The 27,954-nt window shown below is 44.0% G+C and overlaps 2 protein-coding genes and 1 long non-coding RNA gene across 21 annotated transcripts in view; 2 read left to right on the forward strand and 1 right to left on the reverse strand.

The window, feature by feature from the left end:
* The first annotated feature begins 120 nt into the window (after positions 1-120).
* Positions 121-20,957, forward strand: stard13a (StAR related lipid transfer domain containing 13a). 8 transcript variants are annotated; one of them, XM_086098577.1, is made up of 16 exons: positions 952-1,067; positions 1,719-4,012; positions 9,705-9,747; positions 11,221-11,292; positions 13,525-13,606; positions 13,673-13,736; positions 14,187-15,430; positions 15,902-16,072; positions 16,596-16,755; positions 16,894-17,092; positions 17,874-18,087; positions 18,192-18,306; positions 18,789-19,049; positions 19,666-19,883; positions 20,008-20,190; positions 20,257-20,954. In XM_086098577.1, exons 6-16 carry the CDS (start codon positions 13,704-13,706, stop codon positions 20,360-20,362), a joined length of 2,904 nt encoding a protein of 967 aa, XP_085954703.1. In that variant the 5' UTR covers positions 952-1,067; positions 1,719-4,012; positions 9,705-9,747; positions 11,221-11,292; positions 13,525-13,606; positions 13,673-13,703; the 3' UTR covers positions 20,363-20,954. The 8 variants fall into 8 exon arrangements, with proteins under 8 accessions (XP_085954700.1, XP_085954703.1, XP_085954699.1 ...); XM_086098576.1 differs by lacking the exon at positions 9,705-9,747 and having other exon boundaries at positions 998-1,067; positions 1,719-1,749; positions 3,765-4,012; XM_086098575.1 differs by lacking the exon at positions 9,705-9,747 and having other exon boundaries at positions 1,001-1,067; positions 1,719-1,749; positions 2,864-4,012.
* LOC147160702 (uncharacterized) lies at positions 13,726-18,986 on the reverse strand. The gene is made up of 3 exons (XR_015097397.1): positions 18,771-18,986; positions 17,856-18,098; positions 13,726-16,069 (listed from the first exon to the last, which is right to left on the reverse strand). It is a non-coding gene; the product is annotated as an uncharacterized LOC147160702 (long non-coding RNA).
* A 2,776-nt stretch (positions 20,958-23,733) lies between the features above and the next one.
* Positions 23,734-27,954, forward strand: part of nbeaa (neurobeachin a) — a 65,052-nt gene continuing 60,831 nt past the window's right edge. For 7 of the 12 annotated variants that reach the window (XM_086097907.1, XM_086097909.1, XM_086097913.1 and 4 more), the window contains exon 1: positions 23,734-24,383. In XM_086097907.1, coding sequence (XP_085954033.1) covers positions 24,102-24,383 — 282 coding nt within the window. In that variant the 5' untranslated portion in view covers positions 23,734-24,101. The remainder of the gene's footprint in view (positions 24,384-27,954) is intronic. The other 5 variants (XM_086097908.1, XM_086097917.1, XM_086097910.1 and 2 more) reach the window with 1 other exon arrangement.

The following is a 27,954-nucleotide window of genomic DNA, read 5'->3' on the forward strand; positions in this document are numbered from 1 at the left end:
ATTCAGCCTTTATTTCAATATTTTTTTCTGTGTTGCTATACTTGGATGCAGTGTTAACATTCAAACTGAAAAAAAAAATGCCACAATGTTTATCATAGGTGTAAAGCCTCGGTTTTGATGATCACTTGGCCCTACTGCAGACTACTACAGGTCAGTAAAGTGGTACTTTTTTGTTTTTTTTGTACTTGGTGTAAAATTTGTCCTGAAGTATGGCATAGTTAGAATCCCACTCATTTAAAAATAATTTCCAATACAAGGGGCAGCAGTTGCAGTAATCAGTTTGCCTTCTGCATGTTGGTTCACTAGAGATATGAAAGTTGACTTTTAGAGAACCTTGTTAATATTTCAACGTTATCATTTCACGCTGACTCACAAGATGTGTGTTGCAAGTAAAAGCCATGCCCCTGCCTTCACCTTCCCTGAGAGTAAAAATACCCCCCCCCCCACCCGTAGCCACATGTAGCATGTGTGCAGGAATGTGTGCACTGTGCAGCACACAGGAAATATCTGTGCAGTTGTGGCCAACAGGACGACTTTGGGAAATGAGGAGGGACAAGAAGAGGGGTGGGTTTATATTTATACTGTGTGTGTTTGTCCACAAAGGAGGTCTATGTGTGACGTTATCAACCTCTGGGAGTCCCCGATTGGCCCAAACAAAGCAGAGTGTTCATTTCCTGAACAAACGCTTCACAGTGCCATTGGGTGGAGCGCCTCAAAATTAATAGCACTCAGTTACTTTAGGCCTTTTAGCATCCAGGACACGGTAATCCACAAAGGTGGAAGTCAACTGGACTCTTCATTTTTTTTTTTCATGTTTTCTGAAAGGTTACAAAATAAGGCGGTTATGAGGCCGTTGCATTGGAAAAGGGAAATCAGAATTTAAGTAGTTTGTCCAGTGTTTAGTTTCAGCAGGGGGCGCTGTGACCAGCGATGCAGTCTTGCATTGTCAGTGCGGTTAATTAAAAATAATGGTTAGCACGTTTACCTCGTTATTTAAATGAGTTCGTCTGGCATCCATGCAGAGACTAAAATCTACGGCGAGCCGCCCAAACCGCATCCTTTTAAAGGTTTATTCCTTATTTTCCCCTACCACCGTTTATGCTGAGCTCGTCAATGTACTAACCTCAATTTGCTCTTAAATCGACCGCGCACCGGGAAGCGTCATAAAATTCAATTAATTGTGTTCGGCTCAACGCCAACGTCTGGCGGGCTCTTATTCTAGCTTCGTGTTTCACATACCTGTACTCGTTTTAGTATATTGCAATCTGACACAAAATGGCCACTAAAGTCTGACATTTTGGTTTGAAGCTGTTAATTTAAGATCAACAATGTAGCTAGCTCCTCAAGGTAATAACTTGAGAACTTAAAGCTAGTTTCACTTGACATCATGAAATTAGACATGTTTATCATGAGTAGACCCATTTAAAAAAAAAAAAAAGTCCCAATAAGCCAAGCTTTGAAAACAACCCCAAAACAGAAAAAAATAATAATTCCATTTTAGTTTTAAGTAGCCGTTTTTTGGTCAATTTCCAGGGGTAGGCCCTACTTGAAATATGGACTTGTCCAAAAGATTTTGTCCAATTGCTACCAAATTTGATCCTCGGATCCTAGACACATGAACAACATTAAATTGCAAAAATATTTGATTTATTGTCCTTGCATATGAGCGGGGCATGGCAGCTAAATTCTTCTTCTTTATGTGTTTGTTTTCACCACAGGCAGCAGCCAGGACCACCGGCACTTTGGCAGGTAAAAGGACTTGTGCGTGTGTGCGTGCATTGATTTCGTCAAATTGTTTGCATTCCTGCTTTAAGATAAAAGTGGACCTCTAGGAATGTCTCATAGGATTCCCAGCCAGTCAAGTCAGCCTGTCAGGCCTCAACAACCACCCAGAAGTCATGATATACTGTTTCTACTACACTTACTGTATATAGCCTACACACATGTACAAACACACACAAAATTTCACAACTCTGAACTCCGACTTGCCTCCTGGGCCTCATTACCCACGCTGTGCCTCTCCACCACACGCTATCACTGACAGTAACAGGAGTCACGCATGCATGCATGCAATATCATACACACACAAATGAGGGATTATAGAGACTAGTCATACATTATTATCTGCCACTCTGCAAAGCTACCAAGCTGTAAAGCTACAAGGCTACCAGCCAGGGGAGACTACTTAAATGTTACTAGGCTGCCAAAGCTAACAAGCTACAACCAAAGCTATGGGGTTATGAAGCTACAAGGCTAGCAAGCCACAAATCTACAAGACCGTACTAATAGAAATCAGCTCAAAAGCTACAAGGCTAACTAGCGGCAATGCTTAAAATCTGTGACGTTACAAAACAAAAAAGCTAGCAAAACTAGTTTTAAAAGTTAAAAAAAACACAAAAACTACAAAGCTTTTAGATAAAGTCCCCTGAGCTAGCTTAACCTTTCAACGCCGTGAGGTTTACTGTGATGTATGAACATAGCATTATAAATCACATTAATGCGTCATTAACAGTAATTTTCCACTCGACATACGCGCGTCTACGTGAGCAGATCTTGTCACCGTGTCCGAGACCACACAGGCCGCTGCTAAACTGTCATCTTGGGACCGGAAGTGAGCGCAAAAGTCCCTCTATAGGAGACGCAAATAAACATTCTGGAGTGGGAAAACAAAGCCAAGAATGGGGTCCAGAAGCATGCGAATGACTGATTTACACGCCCACACACACTCAACCACAATCTCTCATCATTTTTTTCCTTCTTGTTAGCATTGTAGCATTGCTGATCTTGTACATTTATGGCTTGTTTCCATTTAGATAGCTTATTAGGCTAGTAGGGTTAGCCTTATTTCACTTTAACTCTATAGGACTGCGTCCTGTTAGCATCTTAGCCAAAGACTCCACACTTTCAGTCATATGGATGGATGGCATCCAAACAAGCCATCACATCTTCGGCCTCCTCGTTGTTATTACTGGAGAGTTTGGGGCTTTCCGGAATTCCACGCCACGAGAGGAAAACGACAGCGACTTCCAACCTCCTTGAAAAGGCCAGTGCTTGAAACTGAATTTTTTTTAATTACATTTTTGTTGTCACGCTAACGCGAAGAACAGCAATAAATATCAATATATAGATACGATATGTAAGTTGGTAAAAGACAAGATTAATGATTGTAAAATAAATAGTGTGTACGTGTGTGCGCCGGTGTATGTACTTTTGGGGAATGTAGGTCAAGGTGATTCTCATCTGCTCCTTGAATTTAACATGAATGTTTTCCACTCGGTGCATCCATCTTGTGTGTGTGTGTGTGTGTGTGTGTGTGTGTGTGTGTGTGTGTGTGTGTGTGTGTGTGTGTGTGTGTGTGTGTGTGTTGTGTGACGAATGCGTTGCATGAGCGATGCCCAAAATAGACACCAGCCAGCAGAGATGACGAGCGAGGAAGATGAAGAAGAGGCCTGAGATGGGCTGCAGACATTTTTCCGATAGAGGGGCGTGGCCTGTACCGGATGCCTTTGATCATATGATTCTATGGATAATAATAATAATGACGATTATGAACTCGCTAACCTGGACTCATGTGCAGCTGCTGCCTGCCCTCATAACCAAAGTATTAGATTACACCTCATAACCAATCGGGGTTCAATCGAGAATTTTCCTATAAGTGCAGTGTGTGTGAGAGAGAGTGAACAAAAGTATTGGGACGCACCTCATACGATACTTAGTTTACATGTGGCATGCATTAATTTGGACCCTGGCCATGAACTTTGCAGTGCATCCCGGGTGAAGAAGTTGGGGAACGCCGGCTCAGTATCCGAGCGACGGCAGGATTCCACCCGCTTCGAAAATGACGACCTGGAATTGGACACCCCAGGACCAGGACGTCTGATTGAGTGCCTGGCGGCGAGCAGCTGAGCAGCGGTCCCGGCATTCCTAGGATGGATTCCCGTGAATAACCCTGCAGCTCCAAATTTGTCTTCAACTGGGCGAATCCATGTTTGACGTAGCAACATGAAATCTGGTAAGCATGCCTATCATGAGTAAACCCGCAAAAAAAAAAAAAAGTCCCAAGACGCCATGCCTGAAAATCAGCCATTTTTGGTTTGAATTGGCCAAATGTCTTGAAAATTCAGCCCCTGAAGCCACTTACACATAGCGACATGACATTTGGTAGACATGTCTATTATGAGTAGAGTCGACTCACAAAAAAAAGTCTTAAGAAGCCATAAGCGAAAAGACAGATTAAGTCAGCCATGTTGGTTTGAAGCAGCCATTTTGGCCAATAATAGCTGTCATTTTGAAAATTGGGAATAACCAGGAGTCCTTTAAAGATGGGTGTCGTAACGAATTTTTCTCTGATTGCTACCAAATTTGTACCATTGTTTGTCAATGCTCAATTTGCTCAAATTGCAATTAGTCAACTTGGCGAGGTCCAAGCTTGCCCTAATGAGCGATGAAGTGATTCTGGGCAAAACAGCGATACAAAACGTTTAGCTTTTGAAGTGTGTGTGTTAAATATTTTCAGCCTGTGTTTTTTTGTCGTTACTGTGTATTTTCTGCTAATGACTATCTTTAGATTTGTGGTCTCAAAATGGCCTGACTGTGCGGTGTTTATAGCACCATTTGTGGCTTTGCTATGTAGCTGACAGCCTATCAGTGGCTTTTGGTGTTGCCGTCATTGTTGTCTTCATCGCTCCAGAAGTCAGCGACATTCCGGCCAACAATTCCCAGTGTGGATATTGGAATATCAGGCAAGGAGTTATGGAGGAGTTGGTGCGTGAGAGGTTCTCTCTCTCTCTCTCTCTCTCTCTCTCTCTCTCTCTCTCTCTCTCTCTCTCTCTCTCTCTCTCTCTCTCTCTCTCTCTCTCTCTCTTTGTTTTGTAAGTAAAGACTTTGCTGGCAATGAACACGTGTTTATGTATGTCCACGTGGGATTGAAAGGGGTCCTTGTTTGAATGAGTGGGTGGCTTGACTTGCACTGTGTGTGTGCATGTGCGTGTCAGTGTGAGAGAGGGGTTTTGTGTGAGGGAGTAACAGAAACGGTGTCTGCGTTTGTACGAGTGGCAGTGTTCCGATCCATGTCGCATTGTGTGTACAAGAGAATATTGTGTGAGTGTTTGTGTGCAAGAGAGAAAGTGGGATCAAGTGAGAGGATGTGTGAGAGCGGGCGTGTAAGAGGAAGACTGTTTTTATGAGCGTGTTATAGATTGTGTGAGTGTGTAAAAGAGAGTGTGAGAACGCGCTCGTGCATAAGAGAGTGTATGTGTGAGAGGGAGAGAGACGTGTTGTGTGTGACAGTAAGTTAAAGTGTGCATGCGTGGGAGGGGACGGCAGGGGTCTCATTCACATCTGGCTCTTGTCACACGTCCAGCCACACTCGCGCGCGCGCACAATTTTGCTCTCGCGTCTCAAGACGCGTGCACGCGGACGTACGGCGGGACGGGACACGCAACCAACACACGCGCGATCAAGCGGACATTTAAGTGGCGGGAAAACAAAGAAGAAGAAGTCGTTCGGACGGTGGGACTGCAGAGGTGACGCAGAGGCGGAGGACGCTCACTGCGGTGCGGATTTAGGGGTTTGTTTTGTTTTTTTTAAATCCCGGGGAGGAGGCAGCGGGACCGTCTCGTCTCAGGACCGGGATGCGCGAGCCATGACGAGCCCGCGGAGGACGGCCGCGCCGCAGCTGAGGAGGTCCATCAGCGAGCAGCTGAGGGAATCCACGGCCAAAGCGTGGGATCTGCTGTGGAGGAATGTGCGCGAGAGGCGGCTGGCAGGTCAGCCGTGCGTGTTTGACTCCATTTTGGGTGCTTTTCATTTGATTGACAGCATGCCAGCGTGATTGCGTGACGTCACACAATTAGTCCTCAATGCAGTAAAGTTGTTGCGGTGTGTGCATGTGTGCGCGCGCACGCGTATTTTGGGAAGGTCAATGTCACATTTAGCATGTGTTTGGGAGGGTCATCCCGGGTTTCAGATGCCAGTTTGTCAGCATGCGCGGTCCCTGGAGTGCGCATGCGTGGGACGGTGTCAACTATTCCTCGTGCGCGCCAATGCACCAAGTTTAGGGTGTCAGGGAGAGGTGGGGGTGGAGGGGATTGTTGTGTTGGTGGTAACTTGTCAGTAATTATTTTTTTAATTAAAGCAAGGCAGTTGTCATTTATAGTCACTTAAGGCATTAAGAAATGTTCAATGGGATCTCATTAAAGCGTGTACCTAATGAAGTGACTACTATATTTCATCCCACTTCATTGGTTTCTGTTATCCGGCGGTAACCATGGCAACCAGAGTGACGTATGTTGGGTGTTTAGTCATGAATCTTATTAGCGGATGTTCCTATAGTGCAAGTAGTTTAGCCTACATGCTAGTGCTAATGTTAGCGTTGTTGCCTCCTGCGTGTCCAGTGACGTCATGCGATATGAATGTACAAGTACACGTTGTTTGTGTGTGCGGCATTATTGTCAAAATTCACCACAAATACTTCGTGCACGTGAGTGAAGTTGTGTTACAGTACCTTCATTTTGCCTGTAGAGGGCGGTCTCGTAAAATTTGCTTTATCGGGAAGTCAAATATTCCTTGTAGGTATGTGTGTGAGTGCGCGTGTGCATGGAAACATATGGAATGTCATACTAGAGGATGTGGAATATTGGTCACTTGGAAACAATGGCAACATTCCTGACTAGGTTTGAGATTGTGTGAGTGTAACAGTGTGCATGAGTGTGTGAATGTTTGCAGTACATTGCAGTATGTGGGTGTGTTTTTGGCACAATATGGGCTCAGGTGTGTGTGTGTGGGTGTGTATTTGTGAGTGTGTGTATGTGTGACTGTGTCATGTCTAGAACTATGTTAGTGTATGTTCTAGTACTGTACGAAGTTTGTTTACTAGGAACACACACACACACACACTGACCATTGCTATTGCGTCCTCTCATGTGACCAAAAGGAATGAATTTGCTGGTAACTGCAGGTGAGAGATACCAGCGTCGAATTAAGTGATGTGATTGGTTGCCAGGAAGTAGTAGGCGGGGGCCTCCATTCCAGTGAGGGCATGTCAGAGGAATTCTTGAGGAGTGTTTGCACAGGAATCATCCAGAGAAGTCAGCCTGTTCTGTTTGGGAGTCCGCTATGGAGGAAGAGGAGGCAGAAAGCGAGCGCAGGACCCCCGTGGAGCCCACCATTAGCAGTGAGAGTGACAGCGACAGTGCCAATGAAGGGACGTGCCTGGAGGCCATGACGCCCGACGGCCAGGATCACTACCTGAGGCTGGGCCAGACCCCCCGACGGCGCTCGTCCCTCCGCCTCTCGCGTATCATTGCCCGAAAGCAGCTGCTTCGGAGGCTGGAGCAAGGTAGACCCCCACGGGATCCCCCAAAGTCACCTTTTTGAAGGAGCAGGGATATTTGATTATCAGTACTGTATCTAGATGATGGATTTTTGTCAATCTTGGAGGTTATAGCAGATTTTACATTAGTTAGCTGCCTAAACGGGCTGTTGTAGAAATTTGATACAGGAATCTAACAAAGGCTGCCAAAACGGGCTGTTGCAGTAACTACAACAAGAGATGGCTGCCTGAATGGGCTGCTGTGGAAATTGAAAGAGGAAGAGAACAAAAGCTGCCTAAACTAGCTGCTATGGTAGTTGATACAAGTAAACCGAAGAGGAGCAAAGTCTGCCAAAATGGGCCACTGTAGGAAATAAAACATGAATACAGGCTGCTGTCCAGTTCAAAACAGTATGTGATTAAGACTAGAACAGGTCGTCTAAACGGGTGGCTGTAAAAAATTAAAACTAAATGGGACTACAACAAAACATGCCGTTGTAGAAATTTAAACAGGAATTAAATTGGAATAGAAAAAAGCTGCCTCGACGAGCTGCTGTTGTAGTCAAAATGGGAAATAAACAGGATTAGAACAAAAGCTGCCAAAATGGGCTGCCGTGGAAATCGGAACAGGGGTACAACACCGGCGCCTAAACGGGCTGCTGTAGAAGTCAAAACAGGAACTACATGAAACTTAAAGGCTGATCCGTAAAACAGGAATAAAACAATGGTTGCTTAAACGTGCTGCCTTAGCAATTGTAATGCTACTAGAATAATCTAGAACACATGCTGCCTAAACGGGCTGCTGCTCATTGATTTTTTACAATAGATTAAGCACATGTGTCTCTCTGGTGACTTCAGCCATTGTTTTCATCTGCTGTCACTTCCTCAACTTCCTGTCACATGATGTCTGCTTTCCTCCAGATGTAAACACAATAGAGCAGTAAAGTCGAAGCATCCCGGCGTGCTAGGTCTTGTCATTCCCAATCACTCCACCATGTTGCGTGTTAGTTTAAAAAAGAAAAAAGGAAAGAAAGATGCTGACGGGTGAAAATTGCGGCTCGCGTAAACGAGTTCTATCCTGCCACTCGGCTGTCAGTCAATCGTCAGTCAAATTGTTCCTTTTGTCCAAGTTGGGACATTTTTACCGTGTGCAATCTACACTAATGAGAATTTCATTATACTGTGCGTTATGTGTCCTCACCCAAAGCATGATGGGTAAAAACTATGTCTTATTTGGTCCTCTTTTGAGTGCAAGTCAGGATGACGCCATTGGAGAAATGAAATGTGTTTGGAGCTCCCCTTGCTGGAAGATATGCCTCATTACCTCTCAAAATGTTCTGACCCTTGTACGTACTTGTATTGACGTTGCCTTCAGGAACAGTCCGAAATCATGTATTTTCCTCACGTCTGTCTGTCTGTCCGTCCGTCCGTCCGTCCGTCGGTCGGTCGTTGTTATTGGTCCTTTTCCACACACGACTTTCAAACTCCTGATTGGCCTGCAGGGCCACCTGTTGTTTTGATTAAAATTGTTTTTTGATGGAAAACGAAGGGAAAATAAGAATTCCCAGACTTTTGAGCTTTTGTGTTATCAAGGAGGCGCCTCACCAAAAAAAAGCGGGAAATGAAAGGCTTGCCGGGACATTGTGCGAGGAATTACCTCACACACGCACAGACATACACACAGCCCAGCGGGTTAGGTGGCGGGCGGGATTAACCACCCCATGTGTGTGTCCGCTGGCTAATTCACCTCTTGATTAAATTCTGTGATACTGAGGAGTAAGCCAAGCTTTTGTTCCCACAAACACGATTTTCTTTGATGTTTTAGCCACGTTCCCGAGGGAGGTGCGTCTCTATACGTTTCGCTTTCTTTGATGTTTAAAGGGGAAGTCAAAAGTTTTCTTTACAATATGTTTTATGTGGACCCTCTAGTCTTAACATGGTATTTTGATCAGTATTGTGTTTGTGGAATATGAATGAAGCAGCTAAATTCACACATTTTTATCCATCTCAGGGGGCGGCCATTTTGCCACTTGTTGTCGACTGAGAATGACATCACAGTTGCTCAGGGCTCAGTTTGCGGACGTCACATGACCAAGCTTGGAAAACAGCTGAGCCGTGTTTGGTCGTTACCTGAGCCCTGAGCTACTGTGATGTCATCTTCAGTCGACAACAAGTGGCAAAATTGCCGCCTCCTGAGATGGATATGCGCCTGATATTTAAAGTTTGGTAACCAATGGAGCTGTGACTTTCTATTTGCGTCTGCGTTCCTTTCTATTAAAATACAGGCATACACATTTCAGTGAAAGACATTTGTTGTTAGCATTGTTTATAGCAAAATACCTCCATTTGTTTTGAGAGTTTTGTGTGTTTGTGTCCTGTCCAATAACCACAGGAGAAGAAGTCCAGCTGACTTCCAAGGCGGAGACAAGCCAAGTGTAAGCGAGCCATTTCCTGTGCAGAGGCCATACGGGCTTGGCGACTGTGTCGTGGTGTTGCTAGTGGGAGCTTAGCGTAGCGTAGAGGCGAGGAAGAGGAGGAGGGATGAAGGGAAATGTGTTGCATGTTGGTTGGAGAGTTCAAAGGAGGTATGAGGAGAAGCTGTGACACAGGCAGGATGAAGATGTGGCCCGAGCCATGAAGACATCAAGTAAGGTTCTTGTCTTCTTCTGCAGGCGCGTTGGCTAGTGACGATAATGAGGATGAGGAAGGTTAATGATGAAGGCTCCCGGCTTTGGAAAGGTTGTGGTAACACGGTATTCAGGAAGTTGGCATCATTAGCGGCTTTGATGGAGTTAATGTTCCCTTTTGTCGGACCAGGTCAACTGCTGATTGGTTATTTTTATTTGTGGCGGCTGTTTCTTCTGCCGGGTAGAGTTTATTCATTCTCAGTGGAGCCACAAGGTAGATTATTCATTATTTATTTAATTTTTTTACTTAAATTTAATTCACAGGGTTGGACAATATGTCATTTGACTGTAAATTGAATGAGCTTAATAATTTGCAGGGTTTTAAAAAATATATTCTTTTATTTAATTTACCTAAAGAGGCAAACCATTTTGCTTAATTTAATTTAATTTGAAACATGTATATTTTAATTTGTTGTATTATTAGTGTTTAATAAAATTGTATTCATTTTTTCCCGTTTAATTAAATGTGTAGACTTAATTATACATAACATGTAAAAGATTTTGAATATACTTTATTTTTTGTTTAATTTAATGTGGTATCTATATATTTTTTAGCAATATAAATATGCAAGTATTTAATGTTTTGTTCTGTTTAATCTCCAGTTACGGGTGTAATTTTATTGAATTTGATGTATTTAACTAAATATAAAAAATATTCAATCTTTTTTTGTTTAATGTACAGGCATTAATTCATATTTATTTAAGCTATCTTAAAGAAGGAAGCAAATAATTTTGTTTGTCGCAAACATTTTAGTGCTGTGTAACATTGTCAGCAAAAAATAAAGTGTGCTTAAACTTGCTCATAAACACACACAAACACACAAGAGCATCCATCAGACACGCTAGCGGAAAAAAAGGCAGTAAAACAAGTGGTCGTAAACATACTTAATGGGCCTTGTTGCCGTGGCAACGCAGTGTTACTGGCATTAACGGCCAACTGTCGATGCTAGTTAGTTAGCTTTAGCTGTATCGCTAAAGGGTTAAGACGTCAATGAAAGTCTGGACTTCCGGCCTTCCCACTCGTCGCCTCATTCCTGAAAATTCCCAGAGCGTCACGGCGGAACGTTCCTCCCCCGTCCATCCGTTTGGGATGTCGGGATGGGAATAGCAGACTGTGTGTGTGTGTGTGTGTGTGTGGTCATTAATGTGTTTCTTTGTGTAAGGTCGTTTTTGTGTTGTTTGTATTGTTTGTGTAACGCTGCTTGCTTTCCCGCCTTGCAGAGCTAGAGGCAAAGGAGGCGTGTGATTGGTTGAGAGCCGCCGGATTCCCTCAGTATGCACAGCTCTACGAAGGTAATGGTCATGATTTATTTTTTTTCTGCTATCCCTCCCACTTCTTCATCTTATCCGCTATTTTCACTTCCTGTCCGGAGGGAGGGGATGGGATGGTGGGCGGACGGTGGTGGTGGGGGGGGGGGGGGGTCATGGGAAAGGCCTTGTAATCACTGCTGGGACTTCTTCTTCCTCTCGTTTCCTGTCACTTTCATTCATTTGTAACCCTTAAGGCAACCATTTTGTGACATTCTGACGTGTGTTGAATGAATAGAGGAGGATACCACTTTTAAAAAAATGTTTAAGAGTGAGAAGTTAGATGTAGAAATTTATTTAAATTAGGGATGTCAGGCGATTACAATTTTTAAATTGTAATTAATCGCATGAATTCAATAGTTAATTCACCATTAATCTCAAATCTTATATCTGTTCTAAATGTACAATAAGATGTGCAGTACAATAAAATATTTTTTGTTCTAAGTTTCATACTCTTGTTACCATAAAAGTGGAACAAATGTTAAACTAATATGGCAGCATCTTTTTGTCATTGATACAGTAATTTTATTAATAATTCATAAAATTTAGTTAAAATTAAAAATATGTAATGTACTGTAAAAAAAAGAGTGTAATATTGATTTGTGTTGAAGTCATTTTCTGCCACTAGATGGCATAATTTTAATTGTAAGACATTAGTGACAGCTCATTTTTCTTTTCATATTAAGAGCTATCTAATCTTTAACATGAAGTAACTTGTGAAATTCTGCACATTTTCAAAAGTGTAGAATACTACTTGACCCCAGTCCCCACAAATATATGCATTATTATTACATTTATTACGTCTACATTTTGACGTGGATGTGTCTGCTGCGTTGCGACTGGAATTCCTCCAGTACAGGCTTTCCAAGTAAGGGGCGGTCATTAATCGCCCGTTAAAAAAAATGGTGGCGTTAAAGGAACTTTAAATGAACTCAAAATTAACGCACAAATTTTGACACCCCTAATTTAAATATAATTTTTAGTAGTCCTTACTTTCTCGGTCAAGAAATGGAAGATTATTGCATAACATCACTTTGAGGAAATGAAAAGACTCAATTCTCACCCAGTTCTCCAAAGCATCCTTGCTTTGGGCTCTTTGCCACTACAAGTTGAAATTTTCTGCAAAACTGACACTGAATTATTTTTTTAAGCACCAAGATCTTTGACCAAACCGCATTATTTCATTTAACAAAAATCGACTAGCTTAATGCTAACATATAATGCGAAATGTCATAAACTATGGAGGACCAAAACTGCCAAAATTCAAAATAAATAAATGACTAAAAACGGATGTAAAAAAATATAATTCGAAAATTTAATCTGAAAAATAAATATAAATGGAAATAAAAACAATATATATATATATATATATATATATATATATATATATATATATATATATATATATATATATATATACATATATATATATATATATATATATATATATATATATATATATATATATATAAATAAATACATTTGTATTTAATTTTAGAATTATATTTTTCAAATTCGTTTTTATTTTCACTTTTAGTCATGTATTTATTTATTTAGTCATTTATTTTTAATTTGGTCAATTTTGGTACATACTGCCAGTATGAAATGTTATTTAAATGAGGGGGCGGTCCTAAACGTGTCTGGACTCCGCCGTTGCAAACTGCCTTTCAATGGTCGAGTCTCACCGGCTTGCATTGGAGAACTCCAGTAATCGACGACTATCTTGTCCACTGTCACCACAACTTGCGACTTGAGTTGCTCGACAAGTCAATCAACAAGTCAATCAACAAGTCAATCAACAAGTCAATCAACAAGTCAATCAACAAGTCAATCAACAAGTCAATCAACAAGTCAATCAACAAGTCAAGCAACAAGTCAAGCAACAAGTCAAGCAACAAGTCAAGCAACAAGTAACAAGCAACAACGGAGTCCAACCCAAGATGCTTAGGACCGCCCCCTCATTTGAATGACATTTCGTCCTGGCAGTATGGACCAAAACTGCCAAAATTCAAAATAAATAAATGACTAAAAGTGAAAATAAAAACGAATATTAAAAAAAATATAATTAAAAAATAAAATGTTATTTAGTCATTTTTTATTTATTTAGAAATTTGGCAGTTTTGGTCCTCCATAATAAACAGGCTAAAGGTGATTAGTATAGATGTTAGATGCCAAATGATAATCAAGTGTCACACTTTTCTCTCTCTCTCTCCTTAGACTCTCAGTTTCCCATCAACATTTCTGCGGTGAAAAGGGACCATGATTTTTTGGATCAAGAGCTGGTGGAGCCTCTGTCCCGGTAAGCTTCTAACCTGCTTTTGAACTTTCCCACCGGACCACCCTGAGACCACCGTATGTATTACAGGCGCCTCAACACACTGAACAAGTCCGCCTCCATGAAACTGGACATCAGCCAACCAAGGAAGAAAGTAAGATGTTTATTCATTTATTTATCATTTATCACATTTGAAAACTAGCTTCTTCTTTTTTTGTCGTCGTCTTCTTCATATTCCGGAAATGACCATTCTGTGTCAGTTCTGACCCAAAATGTTCCTGGACCTCCTCCAACCAACTCCATGGTCATCCAAGAGTTTCTAGTTCCGAAGGTTTCTGCAGTCAAAATGTGTGATGAGTTTAGACCACACCCTAAAGTTTCCTGGTTCCACACGGGGGCGGGAGGGGGGGATCTGACAGGGTCTTCTTTTATCCCTAAGCTCCGATAAATTACCTCAGAAGTACAGTATTTATTAATCCCTTTGCCCCAAAAGCTTCTAATTCTAAGGAAAGGAAGTAGGACATTTGGGTCCCCTCTTTTCAATGCTTCATAATTCATAAAGTTCCCATAGCTGAAATTTGTACTAAAATTGGTGAATCCGCAGGGCGAAGACTCAGATGAAGATGACCCGATGGCCATCAGCAAACGTTGGACATTTGAGTGGAGCAGCCGCCGCTGGTCCCGCCTGGAGGACTTCCTGTCGGACGGCGCGTCTAAGGTCCGAGGAGACGGCCCGCGCAGCGCGGCGAGCAGCGAGAGCGCTCTGAGCGAGCTCAGCGAGCACGAGCTGGCCGAGATCTCCTCGCTTCACAGCGAGGACTCCGCCTCCACGGCGGCAGACGCCATGTCGGTGGCATCCCTGTCGGCCTCCTATCGGTCGCCGCCCCGTGACCTTCCGTACTACAACTCCCTGCCCATCAAAGGGGGCCGCCATGGACAGGCGGGACGCAGCAAAGCAAAGGAGTTCCTGCGGCGGATGGAACTGATGCGCACCTGGGGGCCGTCTACTATGCGCAAGAGCGCCAAGCGCAGACCCCCGATGGTCATTAGCGGACCCGTGCTGCAAGGGGAGGAACCCCTGGCCCTGCAGATCCTCCAGTGTACCCCAATCAGCCAGTTAGAGCCAAACCTGGCCAGGAACAATGGCGAAACATCGCCTTCTGAGCTTGGCGAAAGCGGTAACGATTTTGCCGACGACTGCGGCGACCTCTCCAGGATGAACGTGAGCCCCATTCGCGATCCGCCGCCGCCGCGAGCACGGACGGCCAGCAAACGAAGCAGCAGGTACCTGGAGGACATGGAGTTCCCCTTGCAGGGCAAGAGGCCCGACGGACAGAGGAACCAGTTCCTCTCACACGAAAACCTCCTCATCCACGTCCCCAAAGATCACAAGCCAGGCACTTTCCCCAAAGCGCTGTCCATCGAGAGCCTGGCACCTGGGAGAAGCTCCGCCGACCCCACCGTCTCTCGACCGTCCAAAAGCAAAAACCTGGACAACGTCTGGTCTGGTCGTCCACTGTCCAAGCCCCCCTGCCCTAAAGCTCCAAGGGGCAGCAGGGTGAGCGTGTATGACAACGTCCCTGGTTCCCACCTATACGCCAGCACGGGGGACATCCTCGACTTGGAGAAAGAGGACAACCTATTCCCGCACTTGGATGACATCATCCAACATGTCAGTGGCCTGCAGCAGATCGTGGACCACTGGAGCCGCGGCGTACTCGCCGACAGTGAGGACGGAGAAGACGGTGAGGGCAGGTCATCGCCTGTCTCGCTGAACGATACTGACTCCGCCGGGACTGGTCGGGACAGAAGGGATTCCGGCGTCGGGGCCTCCTTGACGAGACCGCGGTAAGAAATGAGGGATGCCAAATTCATCGCAGGTCATATTCTCGTAGATTCAGCATTGTTTATTTGAATTTATTGTGCCCACAAGTTATGGCTTGTGGATTCTGGGGGTTCCGGGGACTCCCAATTTGACAACCATTGGTCTACTCTAGTCAGTTAGTCCACTCGAGGACACATTCACAGGCTGCCAAGGCCAAGCGTTGGCCCAACTCTTGCCTAACGAAGTTCTGCCATTGTTTATTGGTGATGTTTCAGTTTGCTATCTATATTCGAAATGGATTAAGGGACTAACTAGTCCTTCTATATTGTGGATTGTCTATTGTGATAAAATGTAGGAAAATAATCATAAAAAGGCACTGCATCTGCCCTCTATGCCAGATGGCCTGTCCAGCTCTCACTGTACCCCCTTTCTCTTAAGACCATGCTAGCTAATGAGAAAGTCTGAAGAAAGTCAACTTCTGTGCACGTTCTCAGGGTGCGCTGGCCCAGTTTCAGGACATCTGCGCATCTCAACCAGCCGTCTTCGTCACTGCACATCAGCAGCCAGTCGGCCGCTCAGCTCTGCCTGCTGCACAAGTTCTCCTTGCTGCGTCTCACCGCCATCATGGAGAAGTACTCCATGTCCAACAAGCATGGCTGGACCTGGTGGGTACAAAAACATCTCTTTCGGGTCTGCTCACTACTTGACCTTTGCGGCCCACAATATGAAGACGGAATTGGACCCATGCACAATTTTGGAAATGTCAGCCCCCCAAAGCCATCAGCTTGAAATTTGATAAGCTTGGCTATCATGTGTAGTAGACCCATAAATCAAGAAGTCAGCCATTTTGGTTCAAATTGGTCATTTTAAGCTCAGTTGATTTACATTCACACAACCTGATTTTTCTTTCTAATTGAGCCCCGAAAGCCAGTTTCATTCGGCAGCATGGAATTTGGTCAACATGTCCAACATAAGTAGACCTTCCCCTCCCCCCCAAAAAAAATCACAAACGGCATGCTTAAAAAAAAAACAGGAAGTCGCACATTTTGGTTCGAAGTGGCCATTTAAGGGTAATTTTGTCAAAACAAACTCCTTTGAACCAATTGAACCACATATAGGCCTACTTTCCTTTTAATTGTAAAAGCATCTCCAATGAAGACCCATCCTTGCTTCTGTGTTTCCTTTCAGGTCTGTGCCAAAATTCATGAAGCGAATAAAGTCTCCTGACTCCAAAGACAAGAGTGTGTTCGGGGTCCCGCTCATCGTGCACGTGCGACTTTGCGGCTTCCCGCTGCCCCTTTGCCTTCAGCAGGCCCTTGCCCACCTCACACGCCACTGTCTGGACCAGGTACTCGTGGCAACGAGAGCTTGAAAATCGAAGTTATTTTGACTCAAAATACTCGATTTGACTAATAAATACGGCATAATTAGGACTGGCTACTTGTTGACCGTTTTTTCCGTCTTCTCATGTTGACTTCTTCTCTAGGTGGGCCTCTTCCGCAAGTCTGGCGTGAAGTCTCGCATCCAAGCACTGCGTCACCAGTGCGACGCCTCGCCCGATTTCGTGGACTTTGAGGAGCAGTCCGCTTATGACGTAGCCGACATGCTCAAGCAGTTCTTCCGGGACCTTCCGGAACCGCTGCTAAGCAACAAACTGGGAGAAACCTTCCTGCACATCTACCAGTGTAGGTAGCAGGCTGCTTGCATGCTGAGATACTATTGAGCTTTTACTGGCGGTTAATGTTAACACGATCTCGGGCTGGGGGAAGAAGTCGACCAATTGTAATTACTGTATTCCAAAATATAACCTGCCAATCGATTGTAGGTGTTTATCACTTAACCAGTAGAGGGCAGTCATGCACTAAACATGCCCAGAAGAAGACAGGAAGAGAAAGTTATTGACCTCATGTAGCTAACAGCTAGTTCTACCCTTGTTTACACTTGGAATATTGTTAAAGCATCGTCAATACGTGACTTTTAAGACACTATTACATGTGTAATCTAGATATAATGATGTATGTGTGAACTAAATGGTTGTTACGGTTGGTTTACTTGAAGTAGTCGCTAGCACGCTAATGCTAAACGTGATTGCTAATCGTTTAGCTTAGGCTAATTCCCTTGTTTACTCATTGAATAATGTTGAAGCATTGTCTCTAAGTGACTTTTAAGGCACTATTATATGTGTAAAGTACATATAATGATGTGAAGTGTGAACTAAATGGTAGTGTTTGTTTACCTGAAGTGTAATTGCTAGCGCGCTAATGCTAATCGTGATTCCTAACCGTTTAGCATAGGGCATAGGCTAATTATGTTGGTGTGTGCCTATGTATACTTATAGTAGTATCTATATTTATTCCAGTCAATTCACAATTGTGATTACTCGATTAATGGTTAATCAATGGAATAATTGATTTTAAAAAGATTCAATAATAGTACCATGACACATACTTCTCACTACCCCCTCAGACGTGCCCAAGGAGCAGCATCTGCAGGCGGTGCGGGCGGCCATCTTGCTGATGGCGGACGAGAACCGCCAGGCGCTGCAGACGCTGCTCTACTTCCTGCGCGATGTGGTGGGGCAGGTGGACGAAAACCAGATGACGGCCGCCAATCTTGCCGTCTGCCTGGCGCCGTCCCTTTTCCACCTCAGCCTGACCAAGAGCGAGGTGCTCTCGCCAAGGTATGCCATCACTGTACAGATGCACAACGTTAATTGTATACCGACAAAGTATGGGGTATATAATGGACTGATTGACATTCTCTTTTGTTCTGATGATGGTGAAGGTCAATCCAGAGAAAGTATGCCAGTGGCAGACCGGATCAGAAGGATCTGAATGAAAACATGGCTGCGATTCAAGGCCTGGCTCACATGATCACAGAGTGTCAGCGCCTTTTTCAGGTCCTTTTTTTTATGTCTTATTTATGATAGGAAAGGAAGCACCTCTTCAATTATTCTCCACATTTAACTCGCTAACTGCCCCAAAACACTAGATTTCACCCCCCCAAAACACCAATTTGTTATTTGCCCAAAAACTAGTCATTAGTTAATCATAGGACATGGTGTTGACACAATAACCACAACAAAAAATCAACTGCTGTGCTTTAGTTGCTAAAACCCAGGGTCGAACCAGCGACCTTTAGATCTTCAGTCTAACACTCTCCCAACAGCTATTTCAGCCTGGTGTTTTGTGGACAAGCGACTGGTCGCCAGTCAACCAAAGAACACGTATATAGACCAAAAACTGGTCAATCAGCCATAGGACGGTCCAATAACCAAACGATCCAAAACAACTGATTGGTGACCAGTCAACCGCAGGGAACATATAGACAAGCGATGAAGGGACTTGGTCTGCAGTCACTCACATGATGGTCCTCCCACAGATCCCAGATGAGATGGTGAGCCAGTCCCGTAACTCCTACATGGAAGCCGAGCTAGCGGCGCCGCCGCTGGACGAGCTGGGTAAGCTATGCCAGGAGGACATGGACGAAGAGGAGGAGGACGTGGATGACGAGATGGACGAAAGATCCTACCACGCGCATGTGGAGAAGCTGATCCACAACCTTCTGAAGGAGACCAAAGACAAGAGCAAATCATGGATGTGTAGACCGGCAGGAGAGCACATGGAACTGGCCTCCAAAAAGGTTCTCACAGTGAATTGAAAAAAATGCTGGGATACAAACACACTTTTAAATAATTCAAACCCAAAAATGTGTAAAATATTTTTTTTAATACTTCCTTCGCGCTTAAAAACGTTGTTTATGTTTTTTTTTATGCAAGAGCTTCTGACATGAAGAGATGGTTTAAAGCAATAGTAGTTATTACTAAAAACGGACAGAAGGTGGCAGCAGAGTATAAGAGATCAGCCAGTGCCATGTTGCAACAAGCTTTTTGACAGTGCTTTCAACAGGAATGTGAATATTGATGAAACTTAGCTATATTCTAATGCTAATTGCTGTAAAACGGAAACAGATACAAATATATTTTTTGTCCCGATGAAAGAAGAAACTCTAATCTTTCTTTTGGTTGGTTCCATGTTTTTATAGCAATAGAACACAATATTCTGTGGGCCTTGCAAAACCAGTCAAAATCCAGTAAAACAGTTGAGAGCAAAGGGGGTTGCTTCGGTGAAAATAGCTAGGAGTGAATGAGTTAATGTGTTAATTCAATATTTTATTGCTTTTGCTTGTTAGCATTATTGAGGAAAAAAATCACAATGACACACTCTTGCGATCTAACGGGACGCGGTTGTACCTTCAGGTGGGTGACGGCAACCCTCTCCGGCGTTGGCGCGTCAGCACGGAGGTGGAGGCCATGCCTACTGAAGTTCTTCACCGGCTTCTGCGAGAGCGCCCCCTCTGGCAGCTGGAGCTACAGCAGGAGAAGGTTGTGGAAATGCTGGACCAGCAAACGGACGTGTACCAGTACACCTGTCACAACATGGCACCGCAGCCTCGTACAGACTTCGTGATACTCAGGTATGGACAAAATAATGGACATTAATTAAAATCAATATGAATTAGTGACCTTTAGATCTTCAATTTAACGCTTTCCCAACTGAGCTGTTTCAGGTTTGGTCCTCACCTTAACTCTTCCCGTCAGGTCCTGGCGTTCGGACCCTGTTAAAGGCTGGTGCGCGTTGGCGTGCGTGTCGGTGGATCACGACAACGGCCCGCGCACGACGGCAGCGGTACGGGGTGTTGTCCTGGAGTCCCACTACCTGCTGGAACCCTTCGGCATGCCAACTAGAACCAGACTGACACACGTCTCCAGAGTGGACCTCAGGTACGAGAAACAACGCCAGTCGGGATTTGTTCAGACTTGGTTGTCATTTCCTCGTGTGGCCTGCAGGGGGCGCGCTCCGGAATGGTACAACAAGGCGTACGGGCACCTGTGCGCCAACGAGGCGCAGAGGATCCGAGCCTCGTTCCTCAGCACAGTCGAACCCGGCCAGTAAGACCCTCCACGCTGAGCCTCACGGTACAAGAACACGTCCACGTAAGCGCTGAGAAAAGCGCACTGTTGGCAGACTTCTTTTTTTTTAATAGTGGGCTTCTCACTTTCAACTCATCATGGACGATGTCATCATGATGTCATGGAACGTTCTAATTTGTCTCGACCTGAAAAGCTAAAGAAGATGTGAAAAAGGTGGTGGTTCCATATTTCATTGCTGTCATGTCTAAGACATGTGATGATTGCGCTGCTTCTGTGAAGCATGTTGTATGCGTGTCTGTATGAGTTTGTGTGTGTGTATCTTGATGAAAGAGTGTGTGCTTGTGGAAGTTTGTGTGTGTGTGTATTTCTTTCTCTGTGTGCCTGTGTGTGTGTTGTAAATAATAGCTTTCCAGGGTGTCGCTATCATATTGATATGCTAACGTTTAGAAGCAATAATAAGAAACAAATGAATGCTTTAGTGCTGCTGAAGAGGAGCCTGCATCGCCATGGTGATGCTATGATGCAAGTTGCCACAGAATTGCTGTTTTTAAATAAAAGATAAAAAAAATAAAAATGCTTATTTATTTATTTACAGTTTAAAGAATATTTGCTATTGCAAACAGTATCTCAAAAGCAATCTGATGTAATAAAAAAATTCAAATATATAATATGCTGGTATTTTTTCAAAAATGTCTTGGGAGCTATTTAAAAAAAAAAAAACAGTAAGTATTTCAATGATTTGATGATGATGTCATAATTTTTCCTTCCTAAAGACAAAAATGACAATCTGACGTTACAATGTGAAGATCAATGTAAACACAGCGTTTACATCGATGACTCATCTGGATCAGATCGGGATTAAACTTCATCTGGTAAAATTGTGGACAAGAAATTTCACACGTAAATAAATTGACTTTTGGGTTGAAATTAAGTTCTATCAAATGCAGCCCAGTTAAAAAAGAAAAAAGAAAAGTCGTGTCCACATAGGGGCGCTATTGTCCTGCTGATATCAGCTAATACGAATCCTATGTAGACAATCCACCAAATTGTTTACATCCATCTATCATTCAACCACCGAACTATGCAACCACCTATTTTTCATCCTATCTACTATCCATTTGTAATTTTTTTTTTTTAACAATCATATCCACCCCTCATCCACTGATCCATCCATCAGACACGCATCTGTCAGGTTCCAGTCATCCTCTGTCACAACCAATCAGACGTCAACATCCAGTCAAGTGCATGTTGTCCACTTGTGTTACTTCCCGGAGTGCTCGTCCACACTGCCACCACCATCACCACTTCAAACAAACCCTCTTCAACCCCTGTGAGGACCGACCTCTTGATGGATGGATGCAAGAAGAAGAAGCTGGAAGAAGAGTTTCAGCCAATCAGCAGCCAGAGCCAGAACAGAGACACCCTGCAGGAAGAACCTTTTGTGTTACTCAAGACAAAGCTTTACAAGCCTTTGTGTCATGACAAAGAGGAGTGTGACACACGCACGCACGCACGCACGCACACAACAAGGCCAGAGAATTTCAGTGTGACGTCGGCCCTGTCAACAGACTGCTTCTCAGGGAAGCGAGTGGCGGAACATCAAGAGTGCGAGCTGCGTGTAATGAAAATCCATTCAGACCACAAACACACACTTGCTTCTCACTTGTAAATGGGTCTGGCTGCCAGCAGATGTGACCTGCTGGAGGAAGACATGCGCCAGGAAGCACGTGCACAACAAAGGCAAAAAGCAGTGCTTGTACTGTAGGCCCAATTCAATTACTTCCTCTTATTAGTTCCACTTCCAGTACTACGACATGTACTCTGTACATGTCTTGCAACTTGGAAGGTGCTTTGTAGCCTTCATTAGTGCCCAAAAATATATTTTACAATTTTTTTTGTCACAATTAACTCATTCACTGCCATTGACGGCTATAAACGTCAAAAATTCATTTGAACTATTTCTATTTAATTTCCCCCCCAATTTTATTAACAATTGTATAAAACCTAGATTTTTTTCCCATTGTACATTTAGAACAGATATGAAATTTGTGATTAATCGCGAGTTAACTAGTGAAGTCATGCGATTAATTACGATTAAAAACTTTAATCTCCTGACGCCCTGAATTTTTAATAATCTTTTCTTTTTCTTTTTTTATTCATTCACTGCCATTGATGGCTATAAATGTCAAAAATTCATTTGAACTATTTCTATTAGTTTAACATTTTCCCCCCCACTTTTGTTAACAAGAGTATGAAAACCTCAATTTTTTTATTGTACATTTAGAACAGATGTAATTTTTTTGATTAATTGTGAGTTAACTAGTAAAGTCATGCGATTAATTACAATTAAATTTTTTAATTGCCTCTTGCCTTTCATTTTTAATAATCTTTTTTTAAAAACAATGAATTTATGGCAGTGAATGAGTTAAGTATATGTTTAGGAATGAGTGTGTGTACGGTACATGTAAACAGAAATACCCTGACCAGTTGGGAACTGGAATGAAAGTTTATAATATATCAAAATATAAGTATAAGATAAGAATAAAAAATAGTACAATGTTTGTTACGTTAAAACAAATGAGTCCAGTGTTTTTCATTATTGCTTTGGGTAAGTAATGATTATTTTTTGTAAATCAAAATGGAGCCATTATATTATATATAATAATAATAGCTTTAGAATTTTTCAATATGTAATTATTAATTGTCCTCATAAATGTAATGTTATTAATTCATTTTAATCGCTGACTTGTGTTTTGGTTATTTGGGAATTACTTTTGAATACTAATGTCATCTTATTTTGTATAATTTTTTTTAAGGTCTTTTATTAATTTACTGTTTTGATTTTACTATATTTTACTAAACAATTTTACTTTACTGTTAGTGTTTCTTTATTTTTTTTCAGTGTGTCCCCAGTTAATAATCTCCAGCATTTTATTTGATATTCTAAAATATATTTATAAATTATTTTTCTCAGCCCCCCCCCCCCCCCCACACACACATTTTAGCCCTGGGAGAGAGAGAGAGAGAGAGAGAGAGAGAGAGAGAGAGAGAGAGAGAGAGAGAGAGAGAGAGAGAGAGAGAGAGAGAGAGAGAGAGACCTGGAGCCGTGTCTGTTAGTAAATATTTCATTGTATTGTATTATATAACATTGATATACAGTGTAGCATTTAATTATTTTGTTAATTTTTTTAATTTATTGTAATTATATTCACTGTATTTAATTGATTGTGATGTTTTCTTTTCATTTATTGAATCTATTTAAACAGTTTATTGTATTTTAATTCGTCAATAATTGTGCTTATTTCATTTCTCGTATGTGACAGCATCATCGTCACTGGCGCATCTACGTGCGCGCGCACGCGCGCATCGGTACTGAGGACGCGTTCCACCAGCAGGGTGTCCGAGTGCGCATGCGCGGTAAACGGCGGCCCACAGCAGCCAGGGGGCGTCAACATGGCGCTGTTGGACGCTGGCATCGACGTCGACCTCACTCACTGACTGACTGACAGAGAGCGAGCGAGACTTGCGCTTACGCGGCCCCCGAAGGAGAGAGCCGTAACCCCCCCTTCCCGCCGTATGAAGCCGAGCACGGTGCGAGGACGCCCGCGTCGCTTGTGAACGTTCGCTGGCTTCTCAGTGTGGGTTTTCCCGCGTGGTGGATGTGTTTGTCTCCGTCTCCGCCGCCGCCGCCGAGCTTCAGCTTGTAGGGCAGGTGCGAGACACCCGTTCCCGTCCTCTCCTCCGAAGGGAGGGCTGGGAAAATGTCGAGCGAGAAGCCGCTTTCGGTAGCACCGGGCTCGGCTTGCTCGCTGGCGGCCGCCGACCTCTCCTCATCCTCCTCACCGCCACCGCCGCCACTGGCTCTTCCGGGGGAGAGGATGCCGTCGTCCGCCGCCGCCGCCGGCTCCGTGGTGCTGCCGGCCGGCGTAATCAACCCCGCCGTCCCGATCAGGAATATCCAGATGAAATTCGCCGTGCTGGTGGGCCTCATCCAGGTCGGCGAGGTGAGCAACCGGGACATCGTGGAGACTGTTCTCAACCTGGTGAGTGGACCACCCGCCCCTCTCCATCACACACATTGACTCCTCCATGTTTTATTTGACGCCTGGCGACTCTTGTTGAAGGGATGATGTCATTTGTTTTTTCTTCTGTTCAGGGACGCAAACGATTAAATATGAATTTTAATGGATGAAGTAAGCGCGTGCGTCCCCTCCCTCCCTCTCGCTCACTCTCATCCTCCTCGTTCTCATCCTCATCAGGAGCGGCCATTGTTGACTTAATGGCGCCGATAAAAGAAATAGCCCCCCTCCTTTTGCCCTCTTTTTTGGTGCCTGGTGCAGGTGGTGTCAAAATGGCACCAAGGTGGACAAAGGCCCACTTAGCATGATGATGCTATCCATGGTTATGCGTCCATTGTGGAGGATAGGTGGAGGGTCATAAGGTTTTTGGACAGGGAGGGGGGATTGCACAAGCCCCCATTAATGCAAAAAAAAAAAAAAGTGGCACGTGTACCCCCATTTTGTTTTAGTGTAGGTTTTAACGCAGCCTTCACCCTAGCAGATTTTAATGTTGCTTTTTTTTGGGTTACGAAACAGGCAGTGATGCTAAACTTCGCTATGCTACTACCCTTCCTCCGCACATGCATCATGCATGCATGTGAGCGGCCATGTTGTTTTTATCTCAAGAGCTGACCTCAGAGCAGCTGTTTTTCTTGGTTATTTTTTTTCTACCACCCCCCTTTCACCACTGTGGCCTATTTAAGTGAAGGACAGCCAACAAACAGCTGGACTGTACCATTCTGCGAGCACCCCCCCCCCCCCCACTCCTCACAGGTGGACTGACATCCCCCCCGCTCCCCTAAAAAAACAAAACAAAAAAAACGCCGCACAGGCTAATATCTAAACCGCCGTTGGTCGGGGCTGTGCCGTGCATTTAAAAGCAGGTGGAAAGGCGGGGGACGCTGGGGAGAAAGGGGGGTGTCTGAGGGAGGTGGGGGAGGATGAGGAGGTAAAAGGATGCTGCAGTGTGCCGGGGAATCATGCAGACGAAGCGCAGGGAGGTCAGAGCTGCTGCTTATGGATAGTTGTCATCCAAGTGCTTTAAAATGTCTGCCTAAAGAGGCACGCTAAGCGCTAATGCTATCTTGCAAGTGACTAAAAAAGTAAATAGAGCCGCAGTGTAGATGGATGCACAGGTTTGTGGTATTAGCTTCTGGTAGCAGGCCCATAAACATACTATGCTACATGCTAGCAGTCACGAGCTTAGCCGCCGCTGGTAGAAAGTGTGAAAGTACTTAAAGTTTATGTTCAGTTTTGTTCAGTGTGGATACCATTCACACATTGCAGCGACAGACGAGAAAAAGGCAGCTTTGATGGGCAGTGTGAAAGGGGGAAAACCCTTCTGAACATTAAAGTTGTCCCTACTTTCTTCCTGTTCTATTCCTTTCACACACCCAGTGACTCGGGGCAAAGATGAAAGAGGAAAAAAAACCTTAAGAAGATTACAAATGTGCCAAATTACAACAAATGATATTTACAAAGTTAAAAGCAGTCCCTGTTCCCTACTTTCTACCTGTTCTGTGCCTTTCACGCAAAGGATGGCTTTGTCGGCAGCGTGAAAGGGAAAAAACCCGTTTACCTGTGTCGACCTACAAGAAGAAGTGCTAAATGACAATGTTAAAAACCATCCACACCACATTCCTGGTTGCTACCTTTCACACAATTCAGCAGTACATAGAAAGACCACTTTCATAGCAGAGTGAAAAGTAATTTAAAGTTCATACATAAAGTCAGGAACTTCCTGGGAAACCCCATCGAGTCCTTGTCTGTACCTTTCAAAGAGTCGAGGGACATTGCGGAAAAAAAGACTTTATTGACAGTGTGAAAGGGGGAAAAAAACTGTTAGGCCCAACTACGTAAGTTGCTTATGTAATATTCCTGAAATGAGTCCTGAATGGAACTTCTTATGTGCTGCGTCCAGTCGCTAATCAGCCTTGTGAGGGAATGTTCCTTTTCAATTAAAGCAGCCGAAGACAAACGAGAGAGAAAAAAACCTCAGCAGGCCGCGGAAAAATCCGTTATGCCCGCAACCGCACGGGCACCGCCACGCACCACCAAGGACCGTATTGATTCCATCACGTCGGCGTAACTGATGGCCGGTCGGGTGGGATCGCTCGCCGAACGATTTGCCTCCAAACAGGAAGGAAGAAAACCAGGGTGACCCCCCCACCCCCCACACACACACACACACACACTCACAGCTATTAATGTCAGCATCCCAGTTGTCATGGCAACACTGCTCTTAGAGCACTATCTTGCAGACCGCGGACCACCTGCTGCCATCCTGCACTTCCACACTTAAGCTCCCTCCTTACTTCTTCATCGAGACTCCACAGTCTCCACTTTGCTGCATCGCTGGGTCGTTTGCTCCCTCCGCCAAGCGGGAAGTCAAGTAGATTTTTCATTGCTGAAGCCTGAAATAGCTCACATGCTAATATCGTCGTACCCCGTTGCTGTGCCTTAGCTCTGGATTGAAGTGCCGTTGTAATCCACAGTCTCCACTTGTCTGCAGTGGCCCGTGTTATTGTTAACCTCAAGTACAGGGGTTGTTTGTAACGGTTTCCAAGCAGGAAGTTGACGGTACCTTTTCAAGCAGATTTGCCATTGTTGAAATAAGATCCCTAGTTCCCACAGCGCTGCGGTGATCCATTTTCTTGCTGCCCTAAATCTCCTTTTGCATGTAATCACAAAAAATAAGACCAGATGCTAACATTAGCTTACAGTGTTAATATGCTACAGTCTCCACTTTGCAACAGAAGCCCATTTCCTTGTTGCCCTCAATTTATTGTCTGAAATAACAACGCTAATCCCACATGCTAACGTTATTTTAACCCCTTGCTGTGCTTTAGCTCAAAGTGTCAGGATTATACTCCACAGTCTCCATTTTGCCGCAGTGCGCTGTCGCTTGTTACCTCCTCCAAGCGGGAAGTCCGATATTTCATCATGCCATCGTGAAACTAGGTCCACGTGTTAATATCCGCGTAACCCTGTTGGCTGCAGTTCTGGATTCAAGCTCTATGATACTCCACATTCTCCATTTTGCTGCAGTGGCCCGTTTTCTTGTTACCCTCGAGTATAGAGGTCGTTTGTTACCTCAGCCAGGAGGGAAGTTGACCTGGTGCTAAATGTTCAATCAGATTTGTCATTGCTGCAAAAGGCTTTCCTGTTGTCCATAATCTCCTCTTGAATAAATTGATCCTGTATCTACTACCTATTGTTCAAACAGGTTCAAACAAGTCATCGCTGAAGAGAAGTCCATGCTGCAGCACTTGCACAGTTGTTCTGTCGCTGTCCTTAGTCTCTTGTTGGATAAAATGATAAAGCTAATTTTTGGAAACCCTTTTGTAGTGCCTAAAATTGAATTCTGGACACTGCATAATATCATCCATAGTCTCCCAAATTTTGCAGCCGCCTGTTTCCTTGCCGCCCTCAGTTTCTTGACTAAAATGCGTAAAATAAGCCCACAAACAAGTGTTATTTTACCTTTAGACATTGCTCTATTATACTCCACTTTGCTGCAGCACTCTGTCAAGCTAAAATGCTAATTTGTTACCTT

Source organism: Leptonotus elevatus, chromosome 16 (genome assembly GCF_054856555.1).
Source record: "Leptonotus elevatus isolate MCC_2025b chromosome 16, RoL_Lele_1.0, whole genome shotgun sequence".
Classification (NCBI taxonomy): domain Eukaryota; kingdom Metazoa; phylum Chordata; class Actinopteri; order Syngnathiformes; family Syngnathidae; genus Leptonotus; species Leptonotus elevatus.

Bases quoted from the DNA above. Each gene is read 5' to 3' on its own strand.
- stard13a (XM_086098569.1), top strand. From the start codon at position 7,117: ATGGAGGAAGAGGAGGCAGAAAGCGAGCGCAGGACCCCCGTGGAGCCC. The intron at 16,073-16,595 runs GTGGGTACAAAA...GTTTCCTTTCAG, and splicing joins AACAAGCATGGCTGGACCTG to GTCTGTGCCAAAATTCATGA. The intron at 18,088-18,191 runs GTATGCCATCAC...ATGATGGTGAAG, and splicing joins AGCGAGGTGCTCTCGCCAAG to GTCAATCCAGAGAAAGTATG.